At 40.5% G+C, this 18,806-nt stretch overlaps 1 protein-coding gene across 2 annotated transcripts in view; it reads left to right on the top strand.

The window, feature by feature from the left end:
• Positions 1–18,806, top strand: part of lef1 (lymphoid enhancer-binding factor 1) — a 45,965-nt gene that overhangs the window by 18,681 nt on the left and 8,478 nt on the right. The window contains exons 4-10 of one of the 2 annotated variants that reach the window (XM_087807019.1): positions 4,924–5,053; positions 9,778–9,868; positions 10,609–10,728; positions 11,425–11,587; positions 12,345–12,452; positions 15,500–15,548; positions 16,790–16,831. In XM_087807019.1, the coding sequence (XP_087663145.1) occupies positions 4,924–5,053; positions 9,778–9,868; positions 10,609–10,728; positions 11,425–11,587; positions 12,345–12,452; positions 15,500–15,548; positions 16,790–16,824 (696 nt within the window). In that variant the 3' untranslated portion in view covers positions 16,825–16,831. The remainder of the gene's footprint in view (positions 1–4,923; positions 5,054–9,777; positions 9,869–10,608; positions 10,729–11,424; positions 11,588–12,344; positions 12,453–15,499; positions 15,549–16,789; positions 16,832–18,806) is intronic. The other variant, XM_087807010.1, reaches the window with a different exon arrangement.

Below are 18,806 nucleotides of genomic sequence, written 5' to 3'. Positions count from 1 at the left end.
TGTTTGTTTTAAGAGCTTGATAGTTAATATCCTTTTTCCAATCCAGATTGTTTTTCTCTTGGTCTCTGTCTTGTTGGGAAGTTTATTTTGTATTCCATCCCCATTTCCTTATTTTGACACGGATATTTTGTGATGAACAAAGCTGATGTCTGGTGGACTTTCCCATCAATACAGTTGGACAGTTTGGTGAAAAAAAACAGCGGTTAAGAAGGCAACGCCGTTTCCTGTAACTATTTAACTCTGAGTAACATTTAATGACTACAGTTTATGATTAAAATGCAGGGAGGCTCAGCAATGGGAAATGTTTTCCTCCAGGGCAGACCTCTGTTATTGCGAGCGTCCTCCACTCCCGTCCCTACGCTCGTCGTCGTCATTACCTCGGGCACGTGGCACGTCTCTGCCGGCTGCCGGGCTTTCTCCATATTAATTGGGTTTGGTTACATTAAGCCTCTCGGACAAAAGGCCTTTCCTGGCAATGGAGGAAGCCATTTTTAGCATGCGACTGGAAGCGAGTGAGCATCCTCCCACTCCGCAGACGATAAGTCCTTATTTATTGAAGCTTCCTCAGGTTGGTCTCTGCTGGTTTGGTTAAGAAATGAGGATGCAGTTTTACTACTGTGGGTCATGTTTGCTCACTTTTGTCGGGATAATGATGGATGTACAGCTGGGAATGAAAATCCAAGGTTAACACAACAACATTCCAAGTAGAAAACTAATTCATCGCATATTAAAATGAATAAACTGATACAAATCTTTCCCGTTAATTTTAGTTATTGACTGTAACCATGCTTGTGTGTGGCTGCGATTACTGGTGAAACATTATATTATATCCTCACTATGTGAACAAATGCCCGAAAATAACTTATATAAGTAGAAAGATTAACAAGTGGCTCATTTAAAATAATAATTTTAACTCAATATTTTCACCATTCATTTGTTAAAAATAGACCTAATGGTCAAATTATTTGAAACATCAGGGATAGAAATGATCTCATTCATGACAAAACCTTCAAAAGGTTTGTGGATCCAGATGGTAGACCCCCCCCACCAGAATGTAATTAAAAAACAGACATGATAGAAAGATAGCGTACGTAAGGCCTCCCTGGCAGAGGTAAAAAATGAAAAACAACGCAACAAGTGAACAGTAAACAAAGCAGGAACGAATACGTGATGAGCATCTGCGATCGATTGTTCTTTGATTGACGGCTTCTCTCACCATCACATGTTTGTTATTAAGCGCACATTTGCAGTAATGGTGGGCTGTTGATCAGGGCACGACGTCACTTTGTTTTCACTCTGCGATATCATCAGAAATGCAGATGGTGACTGGGATTTTCTTGCCCTTTCCCCCGAAATGTCAAATCTTCCCATGATGCATCGGTGACGCACAGGTTTTCAAGGCAGTCAGATCCCAATTTATTTAGTGATAAAGTCAGATTTGATGATGATTGAGGAGTATTTTAATGGAAAACAGGAAGGTCCGTGTTCAAACAATGTGGAGCGTGTTTGCTCTCCGCAGTGATTTACAGCAGTTTGAAATGGTTTCAGCAGGTAGGATTGAGTCATTTAATTGGAATTTAGGAGTAAATTTACATCAATTTCACGCCTCCCCCCCACTCTCTTAATATCCCAAGTCATTTTTTTTTTCCCCTCCATGGATCCCATCCTTTTGGAGTGCAGAAAATCCTGTGAGGTTGGTTTCTGGAGACGGGGTGAGAAGGCCTTCTTAGTGAAAAGATTTAGCGGCATGGGAATCCGTAGCCGCCGCCGCTGGAGCCGCCATCTCCCCAGCTGTTTGCTGAAACACCTCACATGGTTTCTGCACACTTGATTGTAGCTGCGGGCGTGAAGAGTCCTCATTGCATATAAATTACAGAAGTGGGAAGTGATTATTATAAAATTCCCGCTTTCCCTTTTTTTTCCACTCCTCTTCGCAGAAGTGCTATAATTGAGTGGAGTAGAAAAGCTGTGCTGGGAGAGCAGAAGCGATGGTAACTAAAATAAAAAAAGACCCTATAGCTGGATGGTAAAGTTATATACCACCAAAAACAATCACTTGCCACAAAAGCGGTGTTTTCGTGAAACCAAAAGGAACAATAACGAAACATCCCACTTTTATTTCCCACCCACAAATTCCGACTTGAGGCCGAGTTACTGGCTCAAAACACTGAAGGGACTCCTCCATAGATGGCGCTTCGCCAGCTCCGGTTCCGCACAATGAATTTCTCTTAAAGCCACATCTAAGGGCTTCTTCAAAAGGCTCGATATGAAATTACAAATGAAATGTTTTCTTTCCAATCCTCGCTGCCGCTCCCCCCCTTTCTCTCTGCCTGGAAGTATGAATAAAAGCCTAAGCCTATTATTTCTCCTTTGCAAAAAGAAGGGACCTCCAATATGGCCGCCCTCTATTGTGACATCATTTCGCCGGTGACGCCTGTCGTGGGTTTTCAGAGTCAATATGCTGACGGAGCATTAAATTGGACTCGATGATCACAATATTATTTTTGGGTTTGGTTCTTGAATGAACCAAGCAAAATGTCCTTAAAAATGTCCTATTCTGGTTTCTGGTTATTTTTTTAGTTTTTGGTGATGAAAAATTAAATGGGATTGTTGTAGTCATTATATATCATTATATATATGATTTTTATTTCGTCCAAAAGGTTGGTACTTTTGAATGTAAATGCTAAACAAGTGAAAAAATACTTCTGCGAGGTATCTCGAGACATCTATATGACATCATGAGGAGAATTTCATAACTTATTTCTGATTGATACATGTCGTTGTCAGCTGTGAACATACAAGCTTGATCTCATCCCTAAATTATCTTTGATGCGATGCTTCTTCCTTGGGGTTTTTGTTTGGACTACCTTTTATTTCACCTGATAAACTTCCCTTTGAGAACAATAACTGGTTTGTATTGTTTTTTTTACCTTTTAAGATTCCCCTAAATCTCCCATGATTCTCTTTTCTGTTGGAGAAATGTTCATGCTGGTGAGGCTTTGAATGTTTTTACGTGTAAAGGTGTTTACCGGGTAATGATGTACAAGATGTACAACAAGATGTCTACATACAATTAAACAGTAGGGAAAATAGATACAAGTCAACTTTTATTTCCAGTGTTGTAAACACAACATGTGGATTTTTTTTGTGTTGTTAGTCAGAATAAAAACAAAATGCCACAAAATAATCAATAGAAAAACAGAACAAAACCCCAAGACAGCCATTCTGCGGCGCCTAACGTCTTGGTCTTACCAGCTTTTTTCTTTTAATTAAATGGATTGATAACTAGGAACAAAGTTCATTCAATCTAATGTTTTCTGCTGTATAACAAGGCATTAAAAACCGTCTCTAACAAACAGTCAATGGATAGTTATGGCTTTATTTTTTGTTTGAAATCCTAACATCAGTAGAATAAAATTCTCCTCTACTTTCCAAAAAAATAAGTCTGGACACCTGTGACGCTATAAGAAGGTTGTGTGTATGAGAAAGCCTTTAGCCATAATCCCACAGGTTCTTATCTCATTCCCGCCGGATAACAAATGGGAGTGGAGAGGCGTAAAATAATGAGGGCGAGAACGCTATCATTCAGCCCCTGGTGTAGGCTTGTCGTGGACCCTGGTTAGCCCTCCTTCAGGGTTAACAACCCGACTAATAAGCGCTCCTCTCTGTAGGATGGAGTCCAACATTCCCACAGTAAGAGATTACCCTCTCACCTTTGACCCCTGCTGAGAGGGTCAAAGGATCCCCGCTCACCTGCGCTCACATCAACGAAGCCTTCCATCAACACTCGTCGGACCAGCGGCCTTTTGTTTCGTGGTCGCGCGTAAACATATCGTGGACCGAGACGATATCAGACGAGGGTTCGCTGTGACCGATCTCAATGTTCCCGGAACATTTTAAGAAGGTTCTGTGCCAGTCCGCGAGAGGTTCTCAGACATTCCAGCCGCCCCCTGTTAAGACGGCGAAGGGGTCGGTGGGGGTGGGACGGCGAAAATTCACCACCTTCAGAACAGCAGGAATGTCACCGTGGCGCACAACTCACGAGGCGAGAGAACAAAAATAAAAAAAAATCCCCAGTTTAAGGATGTTCTCTTGGATCCGAGCGAAGACGTGCGAGCGATTAGTCGGTGGGAGCATCTGACTCGAATTATCGAACCGCCGTTTCTGAGTCGTCTGGTCAGCCCCGTCTGAATCACCCCACAGAGGTGATGCTTCGACCGCCAGCTCCAAGATCATGAGTGCTACGTTTAGCACGGCTAAACACAACCATGTGTTCGGCGCCGCCGAAGCATGTGATGGTCAGTTTTAAGGCCAGGATTTTTTTTAACTCTTTTTTTTTGGGCTCAGTCTATTTTGCCTGTCAGGATGCAGGTCTGTGACTCAGGGATGGTGGGGGGGGGAAGGCGAGTGGCCAGGCCTCTGTTGACGTGATTACCCCGGCAATAAGTACTGCTGCAGACATCTGTCTCACGCGGGCTCTCTCTCTCTCCGCACACACTCCCCCCATCCCCACCTCGCCTCCATCCCTCATCCCTCCTTCCCCCGGCTCTTGCTCTGTAATGAACTCCCCTTATTCACCAGCTAATGACTGCCTTTGATCTCCCGCCTAAGACCTCTGCTCTGACTCTACCCCGCGAGTCTCTCTTTTCTCTTCCCTTGATCGCTCCTATTTGCTCCCTCATCTATCTCTTTTTCTTTCATACAGTAAAAGCCTTTTTTTTTTTTTATCCTGCTGACCCAGACAAACAAAAGTTTTCCCTTGTCAAGAATTATTTCACAAAAAACGAGCCAATGTTAGATGTTTTTGTTCACAGAAACTTCCGCCCACCTCCGCCACATGTGTTTAATGATACGTGTTTTTTTCCCGATCCTTCATCGCGCGTGTTTATTGTGTTTAATCCGGATTTCTTTTGTGTTCCGCAGTCGAACAAGGTTCCAGTGGTGCAGCCGTCCCACGCCGTCCACCCTCTCACCCCGTTGATCACGTACAGCGACGAGCACTTCGCTCCGGGTTCGCATTCTGGACATCATCCCCAGGACAACAACAAACAAGGTCATTATCTTTTATCAGTCTTTTGGAAATGCTGGGGGTTTTCTTGCTGAATCTCTTTGGTAGAACAGAATGACATTAATCGAAGGAGCCCATATGAAGCAAAATGTATTTATTTATTTTGGTAAAATAGCTTTTTTAGGCAGTTTAATAAGCACCCAGAAAGCTAAGTTTGATTAATCTTTATAGGATTATACCTTTTTTGATTAATTGAATCATGATTTTATAAATTAAATGATCACATAATAATTGGGCAACGGATGGAATTCAAGCCACAGTAAGTGAGGAAGACTTTTGTTGAGTTCTTAAATTAAGACTAATCAAAACACAACAAGAATGTGATAATCTGTACTTGTAAGTCGATGTATATGGAAAACCGTTTTTGAGTTATGCCGCTGACACCGATAAACCTCGACCATCACATTAGAAAAATGTACAATGACAATCCTGAACAATCCCTTATAATTAGCATTATAATGACCTTTAATGTGTTTGTTTTTCGTGTTAAAATAGGTGCTGAAAACTTCTAAATTGTTGTTTGGATATTTGTTATTATTATGTAATAATTTGAGCGTCTTTTCTAAAAACTTACAAATCTCTTAAATTTGGTAAATCGAAAAGAGAAAGAATTTAGATTTCCACGCATGTGTTTTCTTGTAAGGTAAAAAAAAACAAAAAAAAGAAACTTTATTGATCCCTCATGAGGTCTCCGTCGGGAAATTGTTTGGGAAGTTGCCATCACATGGTGTTGTGTAGCTTTGTTCAATAATACAGGTCAGACAAGACAATTAAAGAAGAGAAAACTTTTGATCTACTGAAAGAAAGCACCAAACTTTTTTGTCTTCACATCATGGCTTTACTAAATCAAACATAAAACTGCTCTTCGAAGTAAACACAGATCCTTATTTACCTGTTCTAGTTAACTGTAAATGTAATTTTGTGTCATCTAGTATCGCTCTTAAGATAGGGCCTTGGGCTTTTGTTTGTGATTTTTTCTTTCTTTTTCTGCTGTTTTTAACATCAAAATACTTGAAATGTATTGAACCAGTTTACTAGTATTTAATGTGTTTTTCTACACACTACTTATTTATGGGATGTGGGGAATGTTGACGCAGTCTTTAAGTCCAGTTAAAAAGTAATAATAATACACAAATAAATGCTATCAAAGAAAAGGCGGAAGTACAGTTTGAAGTTTAGTTTGGTTTTTTCAACAATTAAAATAGTTCTGACCTTTCAAAATTTATTTTGATTCCACCGAGGGCTGGGTATCCATCAAAAACTTTCAACACTAGTACTGATCACTTTACTCCGATAATGGTTCTTGAACGATACCAAATTTTTAAACAAAAAGAAAAGTAGATTACACAGTACAAATCTTTAGCTATATTGTATAGCAGTAAATTGGCTGTTTTCTTGAAGAAAATAACACATAGGTGCCAAAGAACACTTGAATCTGATGTCGTCTCTCAGTCAGTCGTTGTCAGTTTTCCTTCATGAAAATTCACACATTATCACGTTTTGTTCACACGTGTCTTTGGAAACTTGGCACCAAAAGAAAAAGCTGATGTTTCAATACATGATACTATCGAAGCATTTCTGTTGGTGCCAAAAAGGACCAAAGTTCGACGTGATCTTCTTTCTCTGGAACAGTGTGTCTTGGAACTGGAAGGTTTAATGAAAAAATAAAACCCTATTGTAGTGTTTATCAAGAAAAACTTCTTTCTCAACCCATATGTAGTGGTCGAGGTTGTTCTCCTTGACCCAGAGACAACACAAGGGATACCAAAAACACGTTTGTTTTCGAGCCTTCTGGTCACCTTGACCTAGAGACAACACAAGGGATACCAAAAACATGTTTGTTTTCGGGCCTTCTGGTCACATTGACCTAGAGACAACACAAGGGATACCAAAAACATGTTAGTTTTTGGGCCATCGGGTCACCTTGACCAGAGACAACACAAGGGATACCAAAAACATGTTAGTTTTCGGGCCTTTGGGTCACCTTGACCAGAGACAACACAAGGGTTAATAATCTTACATATGCCATATGTTATCATATTTCCAAAATTCCATAGCTTTCTCCGACATTTCTCAGAATGTATTTGCTTGTTAACAAAACTAGCATTAGCGATCACTAAGTAGCGAATCCTAAATCATCATACCTTGGCTTGAAATAAATTCATGTGGAGGTAAGAGTCCATTCCTTCCCTCCTCTGGAAGAACATAAAACTGACAGCTGAAGAGGAAAACATAAGTACTGTGGACCAGTTTTTGCAGACCTTCACAGCTGGAGTCTTTGGCAGTATCTCACATGCAGGAAGAAGAAAAGAATCACGTTCCGCCTGCACACTTGTGTGACTCTTCTTGCCGCTTTCTTCTTCTTCTTCTTCTGCAAGCTGTCAGCCCGACGTTAAAAGTGTGATCAGAGAAGATCGTGGCGACGCTGAAGATGGCTGGTTCAGAGGGAGCATCTATAAATAAGAATGTAAAACTGGGCACAAAAGGAGAGGAAAGAGATACGAAGGGACTTCGCTCCACATATGTCAGCTGGATCAGACACAGTTTTGCGGACTATATAAAAAAAATGCTTTTGACGTGCACCATCCCTCGCACTGTTGTTGTCACGCGGCACAAGCGAGGATAATTAAACCGCTGGTGTTGGTCTCAGCGCTCAGGCTTCATCCGGCGAGGGGAGCATTGTGAAGCAGCGAAGACCCCCGGAGGTCTTTCTCCTCTCTTTTTGATCTTTGCACTCGCAGCCCAACAGCCTTCCATGTCCAAGCCATCCACTCGCAGAATTAGTTGCAAATGATTTCCCCAGGCGCATGCATGCATGTGTACCAGTCAAACTGGGGCTGAAGATGCTTAAACCGAAAATCTCTCTTATTCTCTTTGTGCTCTCTCTCTCTCTCTCTCTCTCTCTCTCGTATATATCGACCAATGGCTGCTGTGAGTTACTTAGTGGGCTTAGACTTTGATCTTCTCGTTAATTATGAAAAACAATCATGGATTTTCTCATTAGGAGATCTAATATGCACAGGGGCTGCATTGCGGGATACAAGGTCGAGCGGAGGGGGCTTTGAACATTTTTTTTGCATTTAAACTTCATTGTATTCCGTTTTAAAAATAGAGATCCCGAACCGGAGCGCTAATTTCAATGGAGATTAGTCTCAGGTTTTACAATGCATCTAATGTTGCTGCCTGTGTTATGACAAAACAAGTGAATTTAGGGGGTGTCTAAGCAGCCACTTTTTGACAGTGACGAGGTTGGTACGTCGGGGCTCCCCGTTACTCCCTTGGTCGCCCCGAGGAGGGCCCTGAGGAGAGTGAGGCGTTGGATTAGTGGGCCGGGGGTTGATGTTGTGCACGCTGTGAATCCAGCATCGCAGCACTGACTTAAATATATAAGCCCCAAAGACCCCCCTTACCCACCCACCCATCCTGGCTCTCCAGGGCGACAGGCCTCTTTAGACCACTGCCCCGGGAGAGAAGAAAAAAAGAAAGACGAACAGGGCAATTTTCTCTGATTTCTGCCATCAATGTGGGTGGATTTGTGCTCCGCGTTGTTGGTTAAAAGTATTCTCCGGACGAGGACCTCGTAACCTTGAAGCTCAGCGGGGGCAACCAAGACTTCGTGCTAGACAACTAGTCGATCCCATTTCTTTTGGGGGCGACTATCACGCGTCCCACAATAAATGGGTCGTTGGAGGACTTTTTTTTTTTTTTTTTAATGTCATCTTGAAGTGCTTTGAAGGAGTCGTGTGAAGGGAATGTTGGACCTTTATTATTCGGCAAACCTCAGAGGCAGACTTTTCCATCTGGCCCCCGAGTCCGACACAGACTTCTGAGTTTTATACCCTCTGCAAAGCCGATTTATTGATGAAGTTTTTTAGAGGACTTCAAAATGTGATCCTTTGTCCTTCTTTCTCTTTCTTAAATGAAAGAAAACAGTGACTGTTTAATTTCTGATTAAATCAACAACATGTATTCTACAAGATATATTTGAACCTGCTGATTTAACTTGTTCCATCCCTCTCATAAACGGTGACCCAAACATCTCCCACCATGCTTTGCCGCCCAGTCAACCCATCATAGCTTTCAATCGATTTTGACTTAGCGACATAGACGTAAGATTTAAACACAATAATGTAGTGACCAATCAGTCATTACTAAATAGTGTGTGGAAAGGCATCATGGGACTAACCATTAGTGAGGTGACTATTGTTGAAGTTTATCACTGTATATTTATTAATGCATCACTCCGAGCCAAACTCAAATCTGCCTAACTGACCGCGGAAGGTGGACAACTATAAAGTAACATTCTGGCAGAGTTCTGACTTACCATCTGGACCCCTATATCTTTTGAAGGGTTTGAGATCTGCTCCACAATCTCCCTTTCTTCCTCTCTCCTACTTTGTGTGTTATTACATTGGTATCTTAATGCTAAAGAAAGCTGAAAAAAATAAACCCAAAGTTATACAAAAGTGGAGTAAAAATGGTGTAAATGAGCAGCTTGGCAGAGGTCTGCACTCTCTGAGTTTCTTAATCAGTCCTTCATATAACAAGGAACAAGTTGATGTACTGAGCTTCAAGTATTTCATAAATGCTAGCTGATAAGTACTAATTCAAGTTTAAATGTAACTTGCACACTCCAGTTGTTTAACCTGTATAATCATATTGAGTGTTACTTTCATCAAATCTTAAACGTTGAACCGTTGTCTGTCCAGGAATGCAGAGGCATCACCCCGGATCCGAAATGCCCAATTTCTACTCCCTGTCTCCCGGTGGGGTGGGACAGATCACACCACCTCTGGGATGGTAAGTAAAAAAAAAAAACGCACGCTCATGTAAACAAGCCACGATCTCCACGTCGCGTACTTGACGGAGGATTGAGCAGAAAAACCTGCTGCAGAAGTGACACCAGCCGAGGCTCGGAGGTTCCGCCTCCAGCTTCTTCTGCTGCGACGGCGTCTACCACACAAGCTCTTCTGTGCCCAGAACTTGTCAGACACATCATCACATACGTGCCCTGAGTCTCTCCATATGGCGGCTCCACTCCCAAATCTGTCTTTGCGTGTCTGTGTCTGAGACTTGTGTTTGTGATCGTGCCCACATTCAGAACCTTCTGACTTCTTTTACCCTCTTTGTTGAGGCTTTTTTTTTAATGAAAAAAATATATATCAGGTCTGGCTCTGGTACCAGGGTCTCAAACTTGTGGTCCACTTTCCATCTTGGTTCAATATGACTTCACACTTGACTTGGCACACACACACAAAACATCAAATTAGAAAATGTTTTTGCATATTAGATAGATATGAAAGAGTTAACTGCAAAAAAAAATGTGTCTACCAAGGAATTTTCCCAACAGATCTATCAAGTTTTATCTGTATAACTCTCTCATTGTTAAATCAAGGAGGGATGATGATGTCATTTATCGCTTTGGTCTAAAGAAGCTAGTGCTAATGCTAATGTTTTGCTTAGCTAGAAATACACTGTATAATTAAAAAAAAAAAAAAAACATCTGTTAGGATCGTTTGTAATTCCGCTTTTGTTTGCAGGTTCTCGCACCACATGGTTCCGGGCCCCCCTGGTCCTCATGCCACGGGGATACCGCACCCGGCCATCGTCAATCCGCAGGTCAAACACGAACCTCTGCATGAAACGGACATCATGCACATGTGAGTACGCCCTTACGACTCGTCCCCAAACCCCCAAACTTTCACACATTTCAAGTCCACAAGCTCAGAAAAAATATATACCGTCGGGAGATAATCCGGCGCTAGCCGGCATCTTCCGATAACAGGCCTTAGGGATCACAACACATCCTTGTACACATCTGTTTGTACCTGGTGAAGCTATGTTGATAAAAAAAACAACAACAACAAAAACAAACACATCCTGGGTAGTGGCTGATATTTTCATGGCTGGACACAGATCTTCATAGAGAGTTAAAAGTTTGGTTTCTATTATTGACTTTGTAATATCTGCCAATATATTTATACCGTATCGTTGACGAAATATGTGGCACTTTCCTTCCCAACTTGAGAGGAAATCATTGGACAATATACCTAGAGTTGCATCTTTTTACAAGTGTAAAAATAATGTATCTTTATCCAGCATTGAGATTTAGCAATTTAGCAATTAGCATCTTTATAAAGTTTCATTTGCAAGACCGTTTCTGTATAATATAAAGAAGATCTCTGGCCGTTTTGAAAATCTGTTAAAGTGCCGGACTTTGAAAAACATTTACATCCTATCCACGTAACCCCGCCCCCCTTTTAAATCAACCCCTCTTTTTCACTATTTTCGATTCAAACTGTTTTTCTCTTTCTTTACCTCCGTCCCGGTTTGTTTTTTCTATTTTGTTTCCACAGGAAACCTCAGCACGAACAAAGGAAGGAGCAGGAACCCAAAAGACCGCACATCAAGAAGCCGCTAAACGCCTTCATGCTCTACATGAAAGAGATGCGTGCGAACGTGGTGGCAGAGTGCACGCTGAAAGAGAGCGCCGCCATCAATCAGATCCTCGGTCGGAGGGTATGTCACATGCTCGCGCACACGCTAATGATGACGCCTGCGCCTCTGCAGCTTAACTATGGATAAGACAAAAATCACCCTGGTGGTTTTAACCCGGGGCCCTAAACAGACATCATTCTTTGTGTCTCCGGCCCAATTAGTGTTTTTTTTTTCTTTTAAAAAAGTATCTTTATTAACATACAGTTCTTCGCCGACCGGGTCGTGATTATTGCCGTACTGATTGGCCCCGGCCAATTATTTTCCCCCCTCTCAGCTGGTTCATCTCCGCCATCTAACTGACATTTAATCAAATTGGCTTTAATAAAATATGCCTGCATAATAGCACGGTTGGAAATGACAAAATTTGTTCCTTTTGAAGATTGGGAAAAGAGTGGAACCACAGAGCCATGTAGAAGCCTTAACGAATAGGCACAGCGGTTGACGCAGCCACAGCAAAGCCGCGTTTGTGGTCGGCGTCGGGTAATTACTCACTGACATAGTTTGAATAAAAAGCGCTGCTAAATTGGAACCAGTGTTTTGATATGAAATCAAAGTTTCTTTTCTCCCTTCTCGTCTCTCTTTCACTGACTAGTGTGTATGTTAATCTCTTCATCATGTTTCCTCCTTTCTTCTTGTCTCTTTTATCCCACTTTTTCTTCTTCTACTTGACATGGATTTTTTTTTTCCTACATAAATTCTCTTCGCCGAGAACTTACATCTGCGAGCCAGTAATTGACCATATGCACTTTCTTCCCCAACTTTCTTTCTGCTCATACAGTGGCACGCATTATCTCGGGAAGAGCAAGCTAAGTATTATGAGTTAGCTCGCAAGGAACGGCAGCTCCACATGCAGCTCTACCCCGGCTGGTCTGCCCGAGACAACTATGTAAGTATCTACAGAACAGATCTGCAAAGGTGCGCGTGAATGGTGTTTGTCAGTTTATTCTTAAGATACAAATCAAACGAAGAACCGCAAAACCAAAAATATGTTTAACTCCTTGTCTAGTACAGAAAGAAAAGTATATTTTAGATATTATATATCTATATATAAGAAAAAAAAAGGAAAGTTTTTGCCTCCCCCTAGTGTTGTATCGGTGTAACTGCAATGTCGTGGAACCTCTGTTGCCAAACACCGCATGTACACTGTGCCCCGTCTGGACACTCTCAGACTTTGCAGGAGGCAAAATTAAAGTAATCATTACAGAAAAAATAATGAATAACGTCAAAAACTATACTGATAACTGTTTAGTCATCGCACGTAGCTAGTAGCCGTTAGCTACGTGCGATGTTAGTGTTAGTGAGTGAAATGTTAGGATGGTGGTTAAGCATAACTGCCCAACAAATCACGTATAAGCCCCAGAAGGAACATTTTATGGCTCCGAATACGAGCCCAGAAACGTCTCCACTCAAGGTAAGGACTGTTGCTGACTGTGCACTTTTTAATAATAATATAAGCGGCCATTTTGGCAATTAGGAAAACTTAACTTTTATAAATGAAAACATGAATTAGCAAAATAACCTTTGTTTTAGCAAAAGCCTACATCATCGTTTGTTGTCTAAAGCTTAGCTTTATGAAGCTTGTTAGCAAGAGCTACATTAGCCTAGTTTTTTTCTATTTTGGATCTGGCCACATGTGTGTCGTTGTGAATGGGGTGTGCGTGAACTTTATGAAAGAAAGCACCGGACCTTTTTTTTTAAAGTGTGGCTCCGGCACTCACGTTCACTCCACCACCAAAGTGCTTTGCGGTGTTTATCTGCCTCCCCTCGGACACCGGCAGCATCGCTCCTGTTCGTACCTCCAGCTCTCTGCCAACAAACCTGCCACGCTGACGCAAACATTATCACTCAGAATTGTTGATATTAATGATCTATGTTTACCTATCTTATCTTAAATATGGGCATATTTATAGGTTATTAAGATTAACCATCCATCGGGCCGCTTTAAATTAATTGGCGGGCAGTTTTAGGCCCCGTGGCCTTGAGTTGAAAATGTGTTTTAGGAAATAATATGGGTTTGCATTCAAAGAATCTGGTGATACGATACGTATCACGATACAGGGACAACAATACGATGTAAAGTGATACTGTAGTAAAAAGGATTTATTTGTAGTATTGTCGAGTACTTGACTCTGGTATTGCAGTATTTACAGACCACATGACTCTTGACGAAGTCGTAACTGATTTCATTTGTTTTGAAACCAAAATATTTCAAAACACCAGCTTTAAAAGCTGCTGGAGTCACTGTGTATCCTCTTGTCCATAGTCATCTCCCGGACGTTGCTTTACCTGTTGATGACGTAATGACTTCTGCCATCTAGTGGCCGGAGGTTTAATTTCAACACAAAATGAACAAACGCTTGGAATATTATAATTTTAATTGCAAATAAAAATAAAAATAACCATAATTTGAGTACACCACTGAAATATAAATCATTAAAGAACTAGGAAGAGAACTTCTATCAATTTTATGCTGTTAAATATCAATACGATACATATCACGATATCACGGGGCAACGATACGATATATAGTGAAACTGTAGTAACAAGGTTATATTTGTAGTATTGTGGAGTACTTGACCAAATGACTCTTGACGAGGTCGTAACTGCTACCGTTTGTTAAGAAACCAAAATAGGTCCAAAGCTAGGTGGAGTCGACTGTATCCTCTCGTTCTCAGTCATCGCCGGGATCTCGCGCGCATGACGTAATGACTGTAGTTTAAATGCAACAGAAAAAGCAACAAACACTGAGAATATTTCATGGTTGATAATGAATTTAAAAAGAAAATGTGGAAACTCACTTGTGAGAACACATTATTAATTGATAACTTAATTTACTTCGTCAACATCTACAGGAAAAGAAGAACACGACATTCTTAATTAATCTAATTTGCTAAGATATGGTAAATATTTATGATTTTCTTGAATAAAACTCATATTTCATAAGTATTCCTTTTGAACACTCCATCCAATAAATTCATAACCTTTAATTTGTTAAGGTATTTTTTAAAATAATTCTGAATAAGATTTTTTATTTTATTTAAACAGACCTTATTGAACTGTAAACAATAAAATAACTATGATGAAAAATAAAATCTGATATAAAAGCCAAAAACAAAAGAAAGTGGATACAGTATCGTGACAAAAAAATATTGCGCCGTGCCCCCACTTCAATACTAGCGAATAATATATAACATTTTTAAAGTTTAAAAATAGTTGAGGTCAGCAGTTTTAGATTAAAACAGAGCCCGCTTATGTATTTTCCCGGAAGCTTTGATTCAGAGGAAGAACAAAAGCAGTACTCTTCCTAAAAATCTGACCCAGAATTTTATCTTATTTTTTTTTCCAAAACCAGAGACAAGGTTTGCGATAAGAATCACCAGCGAGACACGACCTGATGTTTCCTGCGAGGATGTTCCTACAGTCGCATCAAAATAGCTTCCCTCTGTCCTCCAGCCTCGTCTCACCCACTCTCAGCAGTAGAAGGAAGATTAGCTCATGAATAAGTGGATTAGCAGACTTTGCGGCAGGATACCAAAGTGCTGCTCATATTTGACTAGCACGACTCTTCATTTTCTATCTTTACCTATAGCCCCCCCCCCCCTCTTCGGGATTTAGCATAAGCCATAAACCCGAGTGTACTCCCACTCTCGCTGGCTCACTTCAACTGTCTAATTGCAGCACTCGATGGGTTTTTTCCCCCAAACATCGTCTACTTCATTAAAGTCCCCCCTAAAAAAATGGTCTTCCACCAGTCGTGTGTTCACCCTCTCAGCGTGGCAGGTTGGTCGGCGGGCACCGGCGGGTCCGTGGGATGCTGCTCGGCTGCCCAGCAGGGGATGAGTGAGCATGGCAGTCGGCAGAAAGAAATCAAGAGTGGTCTAGTGAGCGTGAGTGCTGGAGCCACACTTTATGTGTTCCTCTGTATATTTTTAGGGAAAGAAGAAGAAGCGGAAGAGGGAGAAGATGCAGGAAACGGCCCCGGGTAAGCAAACCAATCGTCGAGTTTTTTCTTTCTTTTTTTCCTCCCGACGCCGCTTGTTTGGAAATATAAAACCTTCATGAAAACATAATCTCAATTCATCTACTTTGCTTCAATATTTAGGATTTCTTTGCATAAAACTTAGAAGAAAGCAGAGTATTAATTATGAACATTACATAAAGATATCTTCAAAATAATGTTCAAGCTTTATAAATGGACCAAATGATAAAATACTTTATTGTTTGATTCCACGTTGTCACGTGATCATCTGCGCGTCGCCTGATTGGCCGAAAGTATAACCAAGTAGCTTGTTGCTCTTTTGTTGTTGTCTGATGCGACTATTATACAAACAAACATTATATTGGATTAAAAACACATGGAATATTTTAAATTTAGAAAATATATTTATTATTATTGGGATGTTTGGACTTCCAAACCATATATATATATATTTGTAGAATAAATTATTATTTTCAAAGTCAATTATTCAAATAAAAAATATCATAACCTTTCAATCTACAATTTATTGAATTCAATTATTATTACAATTAAATCAAACCTTTTAATAAAGAATAAAAAGTCAATTATTTAAAAAAGGAAATTAAGTGCTTAGGAAACAACAACATGCATCATAACAAATTGAAAGTTTAAACATTTGAACTGTTAAATTAAACTTTATTCATTATTTCGACGTCACTGATAAACTCGTTGATGTTTTTTTCTCTAGAATATAAAAGGGATATTTAATAAAAATCAGTGGGAATGTCAACGTCTAAAAATCTTATATTTTGCCTCAATACGACTAAAAAAAGTGAGAAATAAAGATGTAAAAATATACATCCGGCAACACTGAACGTAGGCCTGGAGGGAAAACAAATCTGTGAAACTGCTCACATGCACGTGATAACAAACCTGCTCTCATCAGCTGGTTTGCCTTTTTTTTTTCTTTCTTTGTGCTGGTCCCACCATCTGTTTGTCGCCGTCCTCCCTCTCATCCCCATCTCCACACACGATGCCTACTTTAGGATTAGTCTGGCCCTTTTATAGACCGATGCTTCCCCAACTATTTGTCTGCCTGTGTGTCTTTCTGCTGACCCTGTTTAGCCGCCGCACCGCTTCACTAATCCACGCCGAATTACAACTTAAATCGAACCTTCGGTGTCGTTACTTAAGGTCTTCTCGGTGTCTGCGCCGAGATCTGTGCTGGCGAGACGTTTTATTTAAAAAGATGCAATTCTCTGCAGGTACAGGCCAGAGAATGAAAACGGCGTACATCTGAGAAACTGGTAAGAGAACAAAAATCCACTCCATGTCTGCTCCTGTTTTTCCACATCTGTGTGGTCAGTGGTGCTTCTGACCCTGACCTCGAGCACCTACAGACTAATCCTAAAACAAGGTCCACCTCAAACCTCACACCATTGTCAGCGGTGAGACGGAGAGGTTGTTTTTTTTGTGTGTGTTTACTCACAAGTTTGTGTTGGTTCGGGTCTGTGCTAACACATGTGACAATCGTTTGTTGTGATACTGATTTTTGTAGACATCTTTCACTCATTGTGTACTTTTCCTCCTAAATTAAATCATATAAAAACATCAGACTGGATATAAATACAATTTTCAGTTGATTGTTTTTATATTTATGAATTTAAGTCCATCATCATCATCATAATAAGACTCGTTTTGTAACGCGTCCAAAAACACAACAAAAATAAACCAAAAACCAATTTTATTTTATTACTTATCTGAGCATGACTCACAACTTTAAGACTATATTTTAAGACTTATTCATGAATCAATATTAATAAAAGTTATGTCATATTGTAAAATATTTCAATTGATTTTTTTGAATATATATATTTTTTAACATATCAATATTATTAATTGTTTATGTGATACGTCTAAATTATGTTAAATTTAAACATTACATTTAATTTTCGATTTTGGTCGATTAAACATAGAGTTTCTGTTTAACATTTTCAATCGTCAAATGGAATATAAAATAACTTGTTAATTTTTTTAATTATTTTTCACTTTTTGGTTTATTTCTATATTTTATTTCATTCTCATTCTACTCTATATAATATTAATTAATAATAATTAACCGGTGACATTATTAATAAGCCTGATTTAAGGCAGGGTTTTGGGAAAAATAACTACAAAATAAATAGTTTTATGACCCATGTAGAGATGTACTTATTTGTATTATGCAAAAAATCATTAAAAACTGTAGTCATAGACCCACGTAATTGTGTCTCTAAATCTGATGATTCAAGTCTGCGTCGCTGCTGATCCAGGACTACCAGCTCCATATGTTCCTACATGTGTTGTGTCTCTTCTTTTGTTGCGTCGAGAAAAAAAACCTCTTATTTTGGCAGCAACTTAATGAGATGCCGGAGTGTAACAAGATTTCATGCTATCTGGGGTTCCACCGCATCCTTAACGCGTCCCTAACAAAGGTCCCCCCCCCCCACCCCCGTTCACGATATGATGAGGTTATTGATTCATGACGCTCCCTGAACTGTCACCTGTCCTCTCTCTCCGTCGGAGCCGGGATTAGGGATCTCCATATGTGGCAGAAGAGGAGGCAACTCTATTTGGCCTCCTCTCGCCGGACCCCCCCACCGCCCCCCATGAGCAAGGCAGCATCCTGTTATTCCGCTCCCTTTCTGCTGCTGGAAAAAAGCTGCACAGATGTGACAAATCTGCTCTCGCGTTAAATCAACCCGACCAGACAATGGGTTTCCCACTCGATCGATTTCTGACCCAGTGGCTTTTTTTTTTCGAGACCCCCCCGCACCCACCCAATACCAAAAAACAAACGCTTTTTCTCATCACTTCAACCTGCCACCCCCCCCCTCCCCTCTCCGACTGGGCTAAGAAGCACTTTATCTCTGATCCAATAATTAGCAGCGCCTAGCCGCCGCGGGACGGACACCCTCGCTGATTCTCAGTGACAGCCCTAAAATAATATGCAGGAAAAATACCCAGGACTCAATTTATGCAGATCCCAGAGAGCCGGATTGAGGTTAGCTTGGTTGGGATGCCAAGACGCGTCTTGAAATGACTTGTTTGTATTTTTCTCTTTTTCATCTTTTCCTGACCTTTGCCCCCTTCTGCCAACATCGAGACTGCACGAAAAACACAAGTTTTATTCTATAAAGTGTCCGTCATTGATGAATGCTGCTTCATGAAGCAGTGTCGTGTTGTTTAGAGGTCAGTAGGTGGCGCCATCAGTTTAAAAATGATGTTTCATTAGTAACAGTT

The sequence above is a fragment of the Callionymus lyra genome, chromosome 1 (genome assembly GCF_982586985.1).
Source record: "Callionymus lyra chromosome 1, fCalLyr1.hap1.1, whole genome shotgun sequence".
In the NCBI taxonomy this organism is placed as follows: domain Eukaryota; kingdom Metazoa; phylum Chordata; class Actinopteri; order Syngnathiformes; family Callionymidae; genus Callionymus; species Callionymus lyra.
The sequence above is the reverse complement of the archived record's forward strand: the minus strand, read 5'-3'. Positions and strand labels throughout refer to the sequence as shown.